Below are 15879 nucleotides of genomic sequence, written 5' to 3'. Positions count from 1 at the left end.
CCAGGGAGGTGGTTGAGGCCCCTTCCCTGGAGATATTCAAGGTGAAGCTCAACGAGGCCCTGGGCAACCTGGTCTAGTTGGGGGTGTCCCTGCTGACTGCGGGGAGGTCGGACTAGATGACCTTTGGAGGTCCCTTCCGGCCTGGACCAATCTATGAATCTATCAATCTATGAATCTATGAAATGCCTTCCTGAATGTGCAAGCATGCCCATCACCCTTTACAAGCAGCAGTGCAGGGCTTTCTTGCCGTTATTATTATTATTATTCTGGAGGTACACCCTGCCTGTGTTTGCATCGTTAAGTGAAGGGCGCACACAAATTCAAATGCTCACATTCGGATGCAGGTAACAGCCAGAAACCAGATTATGCTGGAGATATTTGTCTGCATAAAGACAGCCTCCCAGGACTGTTTTATTCTGCCGTGATGCTCAAAGACATCTGTCATTTTTTTTCAGGCTGATTTGTTGGATTGCCTGGGTTATATTGTTTCTAGCGGCCTAGTTCTAAGTGAACACACTTGCAGTACATTCTTCAAGCTACGTTCCTCATTTTGAGAATTGGGGTTTTTTTCTCCCAACCACCCTTTAACCTTTACAACTCCCACACATATTCTCATTTATATATGCTTGCAAATTTCCCAGCAGAGGAACAGAACGCCTCTGGGGCACACTGTGCGTTTGAACACTGTAAAGAAAACCAACCCTCTTCTGCACTGTACGGCTCCTGTGATTAGCAACACCAGAGCAACAGTGACCTACAAAGCCATCAAGGCTCCATGAAGATCCTCAGAAACCCCCCTCGAAAATGAGCCCTCGCTGGGTGTTCAGGCTGTTCCTCTCCTTCTAGCAACGGCTCAAAATTCAGGCTGAAACCCTCCAAAACTATGTCTGAGCCTTCAGGCATGCGAGCCGAGAGCTCGGGCGAGTCGAGCTGGCCTGATGTGGAGATGCCACCAGGCACCACGCAGCAGCCGGGCAGCCCAGGGGCCTTGGCTTGTCGCCCCTCAGCTCCAACCCCCCGGCTGCCGGCTGGGAGAGGTCTGTCTGGCCCGAGGGGAGGAGAAAACCGGGGTGTTTGTCAAACAGAGCCTTCATGGGAGATGTCACGGCACCCCGAGAGCAACCGTCTAGTCAAGGACGCCTCAACCCCGCGCTCCTCTGACAGGAGACAACCCGCCCTTCACTACGCCGGTCAAGGCTCTGCCGTCAATGAAGAGCTCCTGAGTAAGGGGCAGGAGACAGACAGGGCTGCCGGCCAGTGCCGCCTCAGGGCGGCGTGAGGCGGCCCCCGCTGAGGCGGCCCCCAGCGCGCCGGCAGCCCCCAGCGGCGGCGAGGCTCCCCGCCGAGGCACACCCGGCCGGCCCGGCGCTCCCGGGGCGGGGCCGAGCCGGGGGCGGGCCGCGGCGCCTCCGCCGAGCCCCGCAGCGGGGCAGGGCACTGCTGCCTCCGGAGCCCAGCCTCCTCCTTCCCCCGCCCCCCGCCTCCTCCGCTGCGAGGGGCACCCGGGCTGCCACATCGGCACCGCCGCTCCGAGAAGGCGCTTCCCGGAGCGGAGCGGGAGCCCAAGCGCGCCGGGAGATGGAGCCCCGTTGCCGCGGTTGCCGCCGCCGCTGCCGCCCGCCGGGACTCGCGCTCCGCCAGGGCCGCCACAGCCACTGCCGGGACGGAGAGCGCGGCGCCGCCGCCGCCTAACGCCGCAGCCCCGGCGGCGCGGCCGAAGGGGGAGGCAGCGCCGAGGCCGCCGCGGCCCCTCCGCCCGCCGGGCCCCCGCGGCAGCGGCGAAGCGCGGCCCCCTCCTCCCCGCCCTCCCCGCTCTCCCCGCTGCCGCTTCCCCGCCCCCGCCCGGCCCTCGGCTGGGCTCCGCCGCCGGGAGCCGGGCCATGGCGGGGCGATGAGGGAACGGCCGCCCCTGCCCGCAGGCTGCGTGGGGAGGCGGGGAGCGACGGGGCTGGGCGGCTCGGCGGCGCTAGAGCCGGGCGGCGGGGCGGGGGGATGTGGGGCGCGGGGACGGCGGCGCTGCAGCTCCTCTCCCGGGCCGTGAAGCAGGCGGCGGCGCAGGGGGCTCGGCAGGACCTGGGCCGCTGGTTGTCCCGAGCCGCCGGGACGGCGGCGGGAGGCGGCGGCGGGGACCCCGTCGGCTTCGTCCCGGCGGGGGCGGCGGGGGCCGGCGGGCTGCTGCTGGGGCCCTACGCGGAGCAGGGCGGGCTGCCCCCGGCGGAGCTGCTGCTCTGCCAGCTGCCCGAGGCGGGCGGCGGCGGGCCCGGGCTGGCCGAGGCCCGGGGCTTACGCTGCTCCTGCTGCCTCCTGGGCACCTGCTGGTGCAAGAGCTGCCTCAGCGTGTGCGTGCTGGCCGCCCTCTGCTTCGCCTCGCTGGCCCTGGTGCGCCAGTACCTGCGGGACCTGCTGCTCTGGGCCGAGAGCCTGGACAGCCTGGCCGGCGTGCTGCTCTTCACCGTCGGCTTCATCGTCGTCTCCTTCCCCTGCGGCTGGGGCTACATCCTGCTCAACGTGGCCGCCGGCTACCTCTACGGCTTCGTGCTGGGCATGGGGCTGATGGTGCTGGGCGTCCTCGTCGGCACCTTCGTTGCCCACATGGCCTGCAAGCGGCTGTTGGCCCGCTGGGCGCGGGCCAGGATCCAGGGCAGCGAGACACTCAGCGCCGTCGTCCGTGTCGTGGAGGGCGGCAGCGGCCTCAAGGTGGTGGCTCTGGCCCGACTGACCCCCATCCCCTTCGGGCTGCAGAACGCAGTCTTCGCGGTGAGTCCCAGCCCAGGCTGTGCTATGGCCAAGGAAGAAGCTCAGGTTGGCAGGATGGCTTGGTCAGTGTCACTGGTGGAGGTTGCCTCCGTTCCTGCGAAGAAACCTTGGTTTCTTTTAACAAAAGTAAAAGCGCCCCACCGGCCTGTGCTAGTGGCGCTTCTGTGCTTGCAGACGGTCGGCAGGCAGGTTTTCGAGGCGCCTTGTTCAGTGGTATCGAGTTAAGAGTCCCTCTCGTGCTTTCAAGGCTGTGTTCTGGTGTTGGAAAGAAGCACCAAGGTGCTGTGTAGCAAAATCTACAGAGAGCTCAACAGTTTTAAAGTGCCTGTGTTTTAGAAGTGATCCGAGGGGGAGCACAAGTTTGTATTTTTAAGCAGTCTTGCCAGATCTCCCTAAAGTACTTAATGTAAGTAATCATATTGGAAAGAAAGAAGTGGACAGATTAAAACTCTTGCTCAATTTGGTTGCTGTTTGTAGCATGCATCTGGCAGATCCATATGGGTTGTTAAGTCCATGCACACAAGAGAGGTCACAGGTTTTGGGCAGAGCAGCAAGATGCAGGCTTAGGGCTGAAAAGGGACTGTGCACCAGAGTGGTACTGAAAGTTAGTTTAAACTCAAGTTTGGAAAAGGGTTAGTAGTGCTACTTCTACTTTTAGATGAAGATTGGTACATTCCTGAAGAATAGTTATTTAAAATCCATAGTTGTATTGTTCTCTTTTATCATCGTAAAGGAGAAAGTAAAGAAGAACATGGAGGGTACTCTTTTTTAAGAGTACCATCATGCTGATGATAAGATGATAATTTCAGACCGTCAGCTATTCCCGAGTGCTTTGCCTGAAGGATCTGGTTTCGGCTGTGTGTTGCACCTCAGTTGTAGTCTTCTAACCTGGTGAAATCAAAACAAAGCAAACCAGATGGTGAAATATTTTAAACATTTATCAGTAACTCTGGTGTTCTTTAAGAGACCCTCTAAACAAGTGATTTGGTCTGCCGCTTTCTTACAGCACTCTTTCTTTCCCCCATCTGCACTCCTGATCCTCCTGAAACACTTGCTTAATTTTGGTGGAATCGTCTGGTTGAAATGAGTAGGTCACTGAATACTGAATTTGTTATTTAAGAAAAAAAATTAATCCATGCAATTTTTAAGGATTAACACCACATCAAATAGTTAAAATTGCGATGTATAGAACTGTGTTTGCTGGGGCATTCGTCTCAAGAGCTACAATCTCTGTCTGTAGAAGCTGTAGCAACTTAAAATTTCTTTTTAAGCAGAGTCTTTATTTCCTCATTATGAATGAGAAGAACCTCTGTTGTTTTGTTTATTTGCCTATATTATTGCAGGACCAAGGAAGCTTAGACCTGTGCAGCCAGGAGCGGTCTCCCCGGATCCTGAAGTCCTGGTGTAGCAGATGAAGCTTCTGCTACAGTGTGACCCTCCTAAACTGGGGAGAGCTGTTGTGCTTTTGTTGCTCACGGCTTCCGAGTGTCATTTGAAATAGTCTACAGATGTTGTAGGATAGTATTGGATCCGAAGAACTGACCAGAGAGTTACCAAATTAAAATTATTTTCTTCCTGGCGTAACCGTTCAGTTTGGAAACACGATTCAGCAGAGTATTCGGGCCAGTGCAATGTTAAAGTGATGCTGTAAATCAGTGTTTTATTTTCTCTGAGTACTGCAAGCCCAGTCATTTTCTTTCCAAGTGGAAGGTTTCAGTGTTAAAATAACAGATAGGAAATGAGATGAAACCAAATTCTTGAGTATGCCAAATAACTTGGGTGTTGCCTGTTTGGGTTGCGTTTGTTCCTCAGGATTTATTATTTTGCAGCATAGTCAAATAAAGCATGGCGTGTTCAATTTTTAACCAAGAACATTTAATTAGATTACTGAAAAATAAAAATGTGCCTGGGAATTCCAGGCAGTTTCCCGCTGTGAGTTGAATTTAGGCTACGTATAGCGTACAAAATTCTACCTACACAGACTGAGCTGTCATTTCTTTGAAATCTGACTTATTTGAAAACTTAATGCTCTACTTAAGCTTAAAATGCAAGGGGATTTGGGGTGCCCTAACCATCTATGCATTTCACTGTGCTAGCAACTTCAGCAATGAATTTCAAAAGGATTGCTCTTAATAGTAAAGTACAGCGAACTTAAGAAAAACTACGTATCTTTCATTTTGCAGCAGTCTGGTCTATGCGTGTTTTCTATTTGCCTGTTTTTAAGTAAAGTGGAGATACTGAGAATATTTAAATAAGAGGAGAGGAAGGAAATGGGCAAGGCATAACCTTGAGGTGAGAGGGGTCATCTATGGGGCAAGGACAAATGGGTTTCTAGAAGCACTAGTTCAGTACGTGTACCATCTGCTGAGGGTTTTGGGGAGGCTGAATTGCAGGGGAATGTGCAGAAGGAGGGAAGAACTTCCTAGCATTTCTTTAGCGATGGGATCATATTATCTGAAATGGCACAAGGAAGTAAGTTAACGTGAATTTCTTAGTTTCTCACCATCCAGACATGAACATCGTGCTTCTTAAGGTCATGCTGCTGCTCTTTGGGAAAGCGCTGATGGTAGGAGCAGTGGGGTAATGCATTTACTTGCCTTTCTGGAAGACCTAGACACTTGTTAACTGTGAAAGCACTTTTGTATTTCTTTTTCAGTGGGTTTTGCTTAATTGTTGCTCCTGTGATGCCAGGGTGACCTGGGCTAATGGGGTGGGCTGATAGCTCTTACTGGAGTGTTTGCCCACACACAGCCCTCTTGGCAACCCTGAGTGTTCTGAAGGCAGGTCTGTAAGGAGGCCTGGTATGCAGGTTATCACCTCCTTCCCACTAGTGGCTCCCTGGGAAGAGATTTGTGCAGACTGATTATTTGTAGTGCCACGTGTAGCTTAGATCAGAATTCATATTTATTTTTTTTTCCCACCCCTCTTTGAGAGGAATATCACATGAAAGAAATAATAGGACTAAAATACCTGAGTGCCCATGTTTGGTTCCAGAAATGCACGCGGTGAAATCAGTTGAGGAAATGGTACCTGCTTTGCAGGAGCGTGCAGGCTGCCTGCTCTGATTTTTGGAAAGTTGATAGCTGTTTTTGGTTTTGTTTCTTTTTTCTTTTTTGAGAAAATAAAGACCATCAGAATTGTCCTTTGCTCTCAGTTGTGAAGCTTATCTGATCTGAAACAGGGGAGGTTTGTAAGTTGAGGAGGGAGAAATCTGCTGCAATCCCCAAAGGCGCGTGGGCCCCCAACAAAGTCCTGACACAAGCATTTTACCTTTGGTTCAGTACTGTCAAAATGTATCAGCTGCAAAGAATACACAAAAAGTTCTGCTGCAAAAAGCCTGTCCGAGGCTTAATGGGAGAGTTTCTGGCTAATGCTCTCGTTACCAGAGCAGTTAGATAGTTCTTAGTTAAATACATTGGTATGGCCCATAACACACTTGCATCTGTGCTTGCCTTGGGATTTCACTGTTAATTTCGCTGGCTTGAACTTTCACTAGAAACAGAGTCCTGGTAGCTGCTGTCTGCAGCTTGGCCACCCAGACCCCAGCCTGGCAGGTTTATAGAACAGGTAAAGTTCATAGAAGGAAAAATATGGAAAGCTGTAAGTTTTATTGACAATTTCTCAGGTTTCTTAGGTAGGAACAGCGTCCACTTCCTGTGCCTTCTAGGGGAAGGGATACCAGTGTGGGTCTAAACCTTGCAAACCAGGAGCTAAAAGGGCACCTGCAAAATTTTTTCCCCCTCTTCTTAGCTTTCGTATCAGTGGAAGCACAAGTTGCAGTCCAGCATACCCATTGGCATTCCCTTCGTTTGGAAACAGTCTCACTCATGACTCAGGAGGACCGGTTGCTTCAGGACAGGTCCAGATGTATAGATGTGTTGCTCTGCAACCAAAGTGTCCTTAATAACTTATACAAAACCAAAAGAGGTGGCCAGCAGTATTAAAACAATCTTTGGGAAGTTTCCCAGCTCCAATAGATTTAATGATAGTGTCCTACTTAGCAAATCTTTCCTCAGCGTTAGTGTTTCAGAGACTTTTAATAGCAGCTCCTTCATTCCCTTGGCAATATGGGAAGTTTCAGTTGTGCATTATTACATGCCCCAGATTACTATAACGTTAAAAAAAAAAAAAAGTCTTTTCAAAGCATTGGTCAAATGTGAAGTTCTGACTTAGTTATGTAGTGCTTTTTCATTATAAATCTAAATTAATCTTATATAGAGAGGGAAATGTATTATTTGTGCTGCTAGTATATATTTTAGTCTGTGGGAAGTATAATTTGCAGTGTGAAGTTTGAAAATGGCTTACTGGATCTTGTTCCAGTGAATTATTCTTAATCTTTATGCTTCATTGCATTCTCCTCCTCCGTTGCCCTTCCTTCCTCCCAAAAACTTTCCACTGATGGTGCTTAGAGCTCTGAGAATTCAGCACTGTGACTTTCATAGTAACCAAAGTTTATTTTAAGAATTGCATGATGAAATGAGTAACTTTGCTGCTATTCTCTTGTCTTCAACATTGTACAAAACTGTCAAGGTCAATAATTTCCATGTAGGCTCCCATTGTTAGGGGCTGTTCTTAATTAAAATTTGTTTTGTTACTATCTGATCAAGTGATTTGTCTGGAAAATTCCTTAGACTGCCTGTTTCAAAATCACCCTTTTCACACTGCTTTTTAACCCGTAGTTTCCTTCTGTTTTCATTTTTCTTGCGTAAATATCTTTTGGCTTCTTGGCTCTTGCATTTAATATTTCCCAATGGCTGCTGATACTAATTTAGCTGGTACTGTGTACTTTGTTCCCATGTAAGCTGTCCAGATACCGACTCAGAACACAAATTTCACAGCAAAGAGAGGAAAATACTTTGAAGTATTACTAGTGTTTTTTCCAGAGACACTAACAAAAGCTTTAGTTGTGTGTACTATTTTGTTGACTAATTAAAGTGTGATGTAAAATATCTTGGTAGAGAATCTTAATGATACCCATGTATATCAGTATAGATATAGCTGATACATGTACTAGATGATCTTTAAGGTCCTTTCCAACTCTAGCCATTCTATGATTCTATGTATCTATCTTAATGAGCTATAGAACTTCCCTTGCAGAGACAAATTGTATCTGCCATGCTGTTTACCCAGATCATATTTAATACAGTGACATGTTGAACAATTACCTCTTTTATTAGTTTCCATACATGTAAAATGCAAAGCAAATAGATTTCTGCTTTAGACCTTCAGATTTGATAAAGTAATTTCTTCCCGCAAGCAAGTTCTCATAAATTGTAGGGCTCTCTTCTCCATGAAGAAATAAACATCTTCAGTGAACAGTGTAATTGCATCCTTAGTTAATGACTTCTGCACAGAGATGTTGCGTAATGTGAGATGAAATGAAATAAAACCTAGTAACTTTAAAAAGGCCAGATGAAAAATAGCCACATGCTGTGGTGCTGTATTATCTTGGATACATGCACAGTGGAAAGTTTCAGTGAAGGAAAGTAAGGATGCTATAATTATTCTGCACGGATGGTTGTGGGAGCAGCAGCCTGGTTGGTTGTGCACGTAGATTGTGTTGGAGCTGTGCTCCATTTCTTACGCTGTCTTTTACTCAGATTACAGATTTGTCACTACCCAACTACCTGATGGCTTCTTCAGTTGGGCTGCTTCCTACTCAGCTCCTGAACTCATACTTGGGCACTACCTTGCGCACCATGGAGGATGTGATCGCAGAACAAAGTGTTAGTGGCTATTTTATATTCAGTTTACAGGTACGTTAAAATAATTGCTCTCATAGACCTTGGTAACAGTAATATCAGTCTCTTTATGACTGTTTGGATAAGCAATTACTCTTGGAAACAGTCATCTTCTTGTGTTTGAGTTTATTTCTATACTTCCCCGCAATGTCTTGCTCATCTACTGTGCCCATGAGATCCAAGATGGAATTTTTCTTCTGCAGCCAGTAGACAAGTTTCCTTCCTGTAGCTTTGTCTCTTCAAGTCATTGAATCTTTGCTTTGGAAACTGCATGCCCATGGGAATGCGGGTGAGACAGAGAGAGCCTCAGTATTGCTGGTTTGTCCTTCAGGTTGTGCAGCCTCCTGTGCAAAAGAGGGGGGCTGCAGGAGGTGTGGGGGAACGCGTGTCCCGGGGGTTAGGAGCTGCTCTCTGTTGGCAGAACGGCTCCCTGGGTCTGAGGCAGCTGAACTCTGACGGACTGAGAGCCAAGCGAGTGTGGCATGTGATACTGAAAAGTAGCAGGTTTTAAAAAGTGTTTAATTTATAACTCTGTTATTGGTATTTCCAGTAATTGTGTAAAACTGAGCTGACATTTCTTTTTCACAGGCTTATTGATTGCTGGGTGCCCAGAGAAATGGGTTTCCAGTGTACCGTTTTCTTTTGATTTTGTTTTCTTCTGTTAGAAAAGTTTTAATTCTCTCATACCTCATGTGACACAAAGCAGAACTTACTCGCTGTTCTCTTTTTCTGTTTCTGCCACAGTTTTGTCAAGTTTTCTTCTCTTGCCCTCTGTGGTAATCTCCTGCTGAGTTTTAGACTTGTCAAACCACCCCTACACGAAAGCCCGTGTGCCACCATCTGTGCAGTAGCCTGCTCAGGGTTTGTAGACCTCGCAGCTGTGCAGTGTTCACTGTTAGCACTGAACACTCAGACTTTGCCTAGGTAATTCAGGATGAAAAGTGCTGTAGAAATACTATTTTGCAAATGCCGAAATCAGAGTATCTTAATTTTGCAAGTGAGTAAATTCATGAGAAGTATATAGTACTTTTACATCGGCTTAGCCAGTTAAATAATTTGTCAATAAATCTTGGGGGTAGACTTTAAGTCTGCAACTGTTATGAGCATAAAGGTCATGTTGGTCTCATCCACCAACACCCCCAAGTCCCTAAAAAAATAAAATTGTGGATGAGAAGCTCAACAGGAGCCGGCAGTGCGCGCTGGCAGCCCAGAAAGCCAACCGCATCCTGGGCTGCATCAAGAGAAGTGTGGCCAGCAGGTCACGGGAGGTGATTCTATCCCTCTACTCTGCGCTTGTGAGACCCCACCTGGAATACTGTGTCCAGCTCTGGAGTCCTCAACACAGGAAGGACAGGGACCTGTTGGAACGGGTCCAGTGAAGGGCTATGAAGATGATCAGAGGGATGGGGCACCTCCCCTATGAAGACAGGCTGAGAGAGCTGGGGTTGTTCAGCCTGGAGAAGAGAAGGCTCCAGGGAGACCTCATAGCAGCCTTCCAATATCTGAAGGGAGCCTACGGGTGAGCCAGAGAGGGACTCTTTGTCAGGAAGTGTAGTGACAGGACAAGGGGTAATGGTTTTAAATTGGAAGAGGGGAGATTTAGATTAGATATTAGGAGGAAATTCTTTCCTGTGAGGGTGGTGAGGCACTGGAACAGGTTGCCCAGGGAAGCTGTGGATGCCCCATCCCTGGAAGTGTTGAAGGCCAGGCTGGATGGGGCTTTGAGCAACCTGCTCTAGTGGAGGTGTCCCTGCCCATGGCAGGGGGGGTTGGAACTCGATGATCTTTAAGGTCCCTTCCATCTCTAACCATTCTGTGATTCTGTGAATATTTCAGAACCAGATTATATATTAAAACCTTCTCTGACAGCGTTGGTACTTCAGGCTGTGTTTGACCAGCAGTTGCCACGGTTGGCAGACTTGCAGTTGGTACTGCAGTCACTTATCTTCCTCAGTTTTTCCAATCATAAAGCTGATATTCAACAGTGCTAACATAAAATTAAGACTAGGACCGTTTTAAACCTCCTCCCTGCCTCAAAACTTGTGTGCTCTTAAACGGAACATATAATTTATAGGCTTCATAGAACAGGGTGATGAGTATTAAAAATGCCTTTGTAAATATGGGGTAAATAGCCTTGATAGAAAGAAAATAAGTGCTTACTTGATCAGCTTTCATTTTAGTTGTGAAATGTTATTTCCAGGGTAGTAGTTTTTAGTAGTCTTTTCCATTTTTTTTTTCCCATTAATGTTTTTTCTAATGACGTTGACTCTCCTTTGTAGATTATGTAAGTTGTACCATAACTGTCGCTCAGGTAAGCGCTAGCTGGAGGGGCTGAATGTGTGAACAGGAGCGCTTACCTCCTTGAGAGTAGTCCTTGGGACTTGACTGAATAAGTGAAAGGGAGCCTGTTAGTGGAGGAATTACTTAACGTACTCCCGCTTTCTCTCAGGCATCTGCCTGGTGCTTTGCCTGGTTGGGCTTTGATGGGACTTTGATTTAGTAAATAGCTCTAAAAATCTTTCACATTTCATGCTTGTCTGTGTGTATATATTTTTTTAATTATTCAGCTAGGCTGCTAGTAGTAATATTTCTAAAACCAGTCAAATTTAAATATTTGGGTAGTCTTTTAGAGTAGGATTTTTCCTATATATTCAGAAGTTGGTGCCCATAGTCTTCTTTTCGACTCTTAACGTTGGCCAGCTTTTGAAACATATAACATGAATTAATGAGAAACATCTTTGTCACCACAAGGATAGTCAAGCAGGGGAGCAGGTTGCCCAGAGGGATGGTGAAATCTCATCTCTGTACTTGGAAGTTTTCAAGACCTGACTGGACAAAAGTCCCGAGCAACCTGGTCTGATCTTGCAGCCAGCCCTGCTCGGAGCAGGAGGTTGGGCTGGAGACTGCCAGAATGCCTTCTAGCTGCAATTACCCTGTGACCATACTTGTCAATCATCTTACTCTGTGATATTCTAGCAACTTTTATGCTATGCTGGCAGAGGTTTTAAGTGATAGTCCTTAATGTAAAAGAAAACGTAGCCCTACCAATTAATAATGAAATTCAGGTATTGGACTCAAAACTTTAGGTTCTGTTGTAAACAGTATAACCTTTTTGGTTTTTTGGAAGGAAGTTGCAGATGCCAACTAGTTTCATAAGACATTCTTAAAAAAGGCAGAGGAATTTACTTGTTTCAAAGGGACTCTCACCATGAGACATCTTGATTTTTATTTTAAGATTTTATTTTTTTTAAGGAGGATCTCAGCTGAAAACTTTAACGTGTTTTATTGAAACCAAAGGCCGCCTCTGGGGAGCGCAGTGCTTGCCAATGTCACTGAATGAGTAATTTCTAAGCAAAAATTGTCCAGATTTATTCCTGATAAATTTTGTGGTGAAAGCTTAAAAATTCCTAGCAGTAAAATTCAGAGCAAAAACCTGAAGTAAACCCAGAGTTTTGGATGACATTTCCTCCTTAAAACAAATAAAAACCCCTCACACCACCAACATTCTGTTCCCTCCCTGAGCCATCCTCCAGAAACCAAGTTCTTCCCCTACAGACTACACCAAGATGCTCAGAAACTCTGATTTTGCCCTGTTTAGTCCTGATACCTGGGAAGCACAGTGACACTGCTGCGCTCTGCTGTCTTCCACACCAAAGGGGCAAGGACAAGAAGTTTTATTTCCTTTGGTCTACATCATCCCCTGTCTCTGCTGTTCTGCAAGCTGCCCAGTACTATTTCAACCTATTATTCACTTGATCTGTGGAAAACAGCCCTTTTGACTTACAGAAATACACCACGTTGTTTCTTTGTGGAAACATTTTTGCCAAGAGAGAAGGTGAAGGTGTTGCTTTCTCGTAAGTATGTGGATGTCAACGGAAAGAAAGAAAATATCTTTTAGATTCACGTCAATATTTGAGTTCTGTGTAATGTCTATGTTCTGATATACTGGTTAGGTTGTTAGTGTATCTAGGCTTAGAGCTGCTCATTGGTTAATTTAATTTCTCTTCTAATGTCTTGCCTGTGAAGCATTGAGTCAACAGATGCCTCCGTGAGTCTTTGCATCGATGACTTTTTGTTTTGTTCAGAACAGTTGCTTTGTATTCCTGCTCACAGTTTACATAGCCTACGACGTTCTTTTGTTTCACTTGCAGATTGTCATAAGCATAGGACTCATGTTTTATGTTGTTCACCGAGCTCAAGTGGAACTGAATGCAGCTATTGTAGCGTGTGAAATGGAAATGAAGACATCGCTTGTTAAAGACAGTCAACCGAGCATCAGTGGCTCAACCACATACTGCAACAAAAGGACAGTAGCATTCTCTGGAGGAGGTGTCAATATTGTGTGATTTCTTCAAGTATTAATAAAATAAGGTTTTGTGAACCTAAGCTATTGCCTAGAAATATCTATGGACAATTCAACTAGTTCTCAAAAAAAAAAAAAAAAATTACAAGTGGTTACAGGTTGTACTGTGGCACAAACCAACCGACCAGCTCTTCAGTTGCACATGGGATGACTTCTGGCAAGACAAGAAAGATGGCGAAGTAACTTAAGATGTAACTGCAAATTTGGCTGCACCTTTGGTCATTTATTATGCCTGTCATGGCCTGTAGTCTGCACTTTAGGTTTTTTTCCTTTGCTCCTATAAACTGAGAAATGCTTCTATAAACTGAGAAAAGTAGCACAGAGGTAAATATTTTTCTGCTTAGCATTATTTATAAGGCTGAATAATTATATGCAGTAGAATTTTATTACTGATAAAGATGAATGAGAAAGTATGCAATTCAATGTATGTTATTCTTGAATGTGCTTTTGCTTTGGAATTGCTTCCAGAACTTGGAGTGTATTATTTAGCTAATGATGGGACCATTTGGCTTTTCCTTCATTTTTGATTTTAATATAAGAGAACCCTATATAAAGTTTTGGTTGAATGTATTTTTGTAAGTCATTAAAATTGTTGCAGAGCCATGCATATGTATTCACACAAGCTTAAATCCTACATTGTGGGACTGAAGTGCTCTTAAATAACATTTTAAGTTACACTGTGTAATATGCAAAGTAAAAGGGAAAATACAGAAGTTATAATAGATTGCAGTGACTATTTGACAACTGTTGCATTGGTTTGGCCACCTTGGTGATTGTAACAAAGGGCTGTTCCACGTTAGTCCTATTTATAGTATTTTTAATCGTTAAAAGTTTGGAGTTTTTCGACTCACATGACTGCATGTAATAAGGCTTCCAGAACAGGGAGCTAAATCCTTTAAACAGAAAGATGGGATACTGGCAGTACTAATTTTACATGAAGGTGGCCTTTATTTTGTAATTGAATCCCCCCTCCTCTTAAAAAGCTTTAAAAATTCACTTTGGTTGGCACGTTATTTTCTAAAAGTTTTACATTTTTTTAAAAGATGCAATCTATTATAAATTTCGTCAGACTGAAGAAATGAAAACTAGAGGTTCTCCTTGGAAAAAATAAATAATCCAGGAATGGAGGAGGACAGTAATGTCTGAGACTCAGGAATTCTGACTCCATTTTTGCAAGACAACACTGTATTGGATAACGCTCCTTTTACATGTGCCGTGGACTGTTTTTCACTGCATTTGAATAGATTGGAGACCCTGATAGTAACTTGTGTGTGTGTGTGTAAAAGGAAAACAACAATAATGCCTGAACGTGATGTCCTGTGTGTGTGAGTTTCATGTAGCTCTAGGTACCAGTGTTCAATCGCTCAAACACACGCGAGTCATCTGGCACAAAAATAATAGATCGTATTGCTTATTTTGTAGTTATTTCGTGTAAGATTTTAAAGATGCTTTCAGTCTTCAAGATTATGTGTTATTTTCTAACAGTAATGGCCGTGCCTCCTTTTTGTAAGGCTGTTTGCAGGGCTGTCTGGTTGAGAATCGCAGGTCTTCAAGGTCGTTGGGAAGCAGGGATGTGACAGCCTCTGACAGCCTTACTGCGAGGATGCAGGGTGCTCGCATAACTTGGCATCTACGCATTCCCGGGTAGTGGAAGTTCCATTTTGTTCCTTAAATACGTATCCGTTGCAGACTGCTGTTCTTGGGTCTTGTGACCTAAGGAACTGAACTAGTTAAATGAAACAACAAAGTTCAGATTGTCTCCTTTTTGTTGTTTTGGGGTTTTGGGGTTTTTTTTCCTGTTTTTTTTTTGTCGTTCGGTTGGTTGGTTTGCTTTTGAAAAGGCAATCTGTATATACCTGGAAGTATTCATTTACACATCTCTGCCTCTGACAGCTCCTGTGTGAAAACAAGAGAGCCAGATAACTTTTTGATGGCGTTATTTGTCATCATAGTATAATTGAGCCCTTTCTTAACTAAACGTTTGTTTTTTTTTTTTTGTTTCTTTGAAAGAACAATCCTTCAATAAATGAACTGATCTGAACTTTGCTCCATTTTGCCAAATCAACAATAGCGTTTTGAAGAGGGTATCTCTTTCTTTGCGTTTTTTAACTAACTTAAGGTTGTGTTGATTATTCGAGAACATTTCCCAAATACGTATTTTGAAGTGCTTTTATTTCCATGACATTTTGTAACCAGAGTAACTTCACTACGTGAACACTTTTGTATTATGGAATTAGTTCTTAAGACTTTTTTGCATTTTGCTTGATACTTGTAATATTTGTGTACAAGTTAATGGGAAATGTGCATTAAAAGGAACTTTTCTGTACCATGCCAATCATAATTTTATACAATAAATTCACTCAAATTTCTTTAAAGGAAATATGTATTAAATGTTTAGGTTGCTATGAAGTAGTTGGAAAGAAGATGAAGTGGAGCATCGTCTTCATGTGTGCGTGCAAAGATAGTTGTCTACGTTAAAGGAGTAACCAGTTAGGATTTGAGGGTGAATTCTATGGGTGGGGACTTACTGACAAGGGAAAGACACGTGACTTTTCTTTTTTAAAAAATTAATACATGCTTAATCATGTTAAATGCTTTGAAGGTAAGGTAGTTGTAGCTGCCTTTTTTTATAGAAGAATAAGCATGCGCGTGCTTATGAAAAATGTGCTACTGAACTGAAAGAGGATTGGTATTTTTGAAAGTAAAAGTAGTAAGAGTGATGTGATTTTTTTTTTTTAAGTTATTTTTAGATAGTCTCCCTACCTAGTGCAATTAAAAAATAAAAGGGTATAAATTTAGTTCAAATACTATGTGGCAAATCACGAATATTTTCTGAGTTGCCATGATGGTGAAATTTCTGCGTTTTGCATATGAAATGTGCCTAAATTGCAGGTCATACAGAAAAAGGAGTCCCTGACAGCTGCGTGGCACCGGTTTTCCTTCCTCTTCTTTGAGGTAAGTGCAACTGTGTAATAAATTTGTCAAAATTTAACTTTATACTAAGCACCTGTGAGGAAA

At 44.8% G+C, this 15879-nt stretch overlaps 1 protein-coding gene across 1 annotated transcript; it reads left to right on the top strand.

Annotated features, from left to right (window-relative positions):
* The first annotated feature begins 1992 nt into the window (after positions 1–1992).
* On the top strand, positions 1993–15227 carry TMEM64 (transmembrane protein 64). Its single transcript, XM_074145616.1, has 3 exons — positions 1993–2757; positions 8358–8513; positions 12650–15227. Exons 1-3 carry the CDS (start codon positions 1993–1995, stop codon positions 12842–12844), a joined length of 1116 nt encoding a protein of 371 aa, XP_074001717.1. The 3' UTR covers positions 12845–15227.
* The last annotated feature ends 652 nt before the right edge of the window (positions 15228–15879 follow it).

This window comes from Numenius arquata, chromosome 3 (genome assembly GCF_964106895.1).
Source record: "Numenius arquata chromosome 3, bNumArq3.hap1.1, whole genome shotgun sequence".
Lineage (NCBI taxonomy): Eukaryota > Metazoa > Chordata > Aves > Charadriiformes > Scolopacidae > Numenius > Numenius arquata.
This window is presented reverse-complemented; position numbering and strand designations above follow the sequence as displayed.

Coding starts and splice junctions, on each gene's coding strand:
- TMEM64 (XM_074145616.1), top strand. CDS start 1,993: ATGTGGGGCGCGGGGACGGCGGCGCTGCAGCTCCTCTCCCGGGCCGTG. Junction 2,758..8,357: donor TGCAGAACGCAGTCTTCGCG/GTGAGTCCCAGC, acceptor TCTTTTACTCAG/ATTACAGATTTGTCACTACC. Junction 8,514..12,649: donor ATTTTATATTCAGTTTACAG/GTACGTTAAAAT, acceptor TTTCACTTGCAG/ATTGTCATAAGCATAGGACT.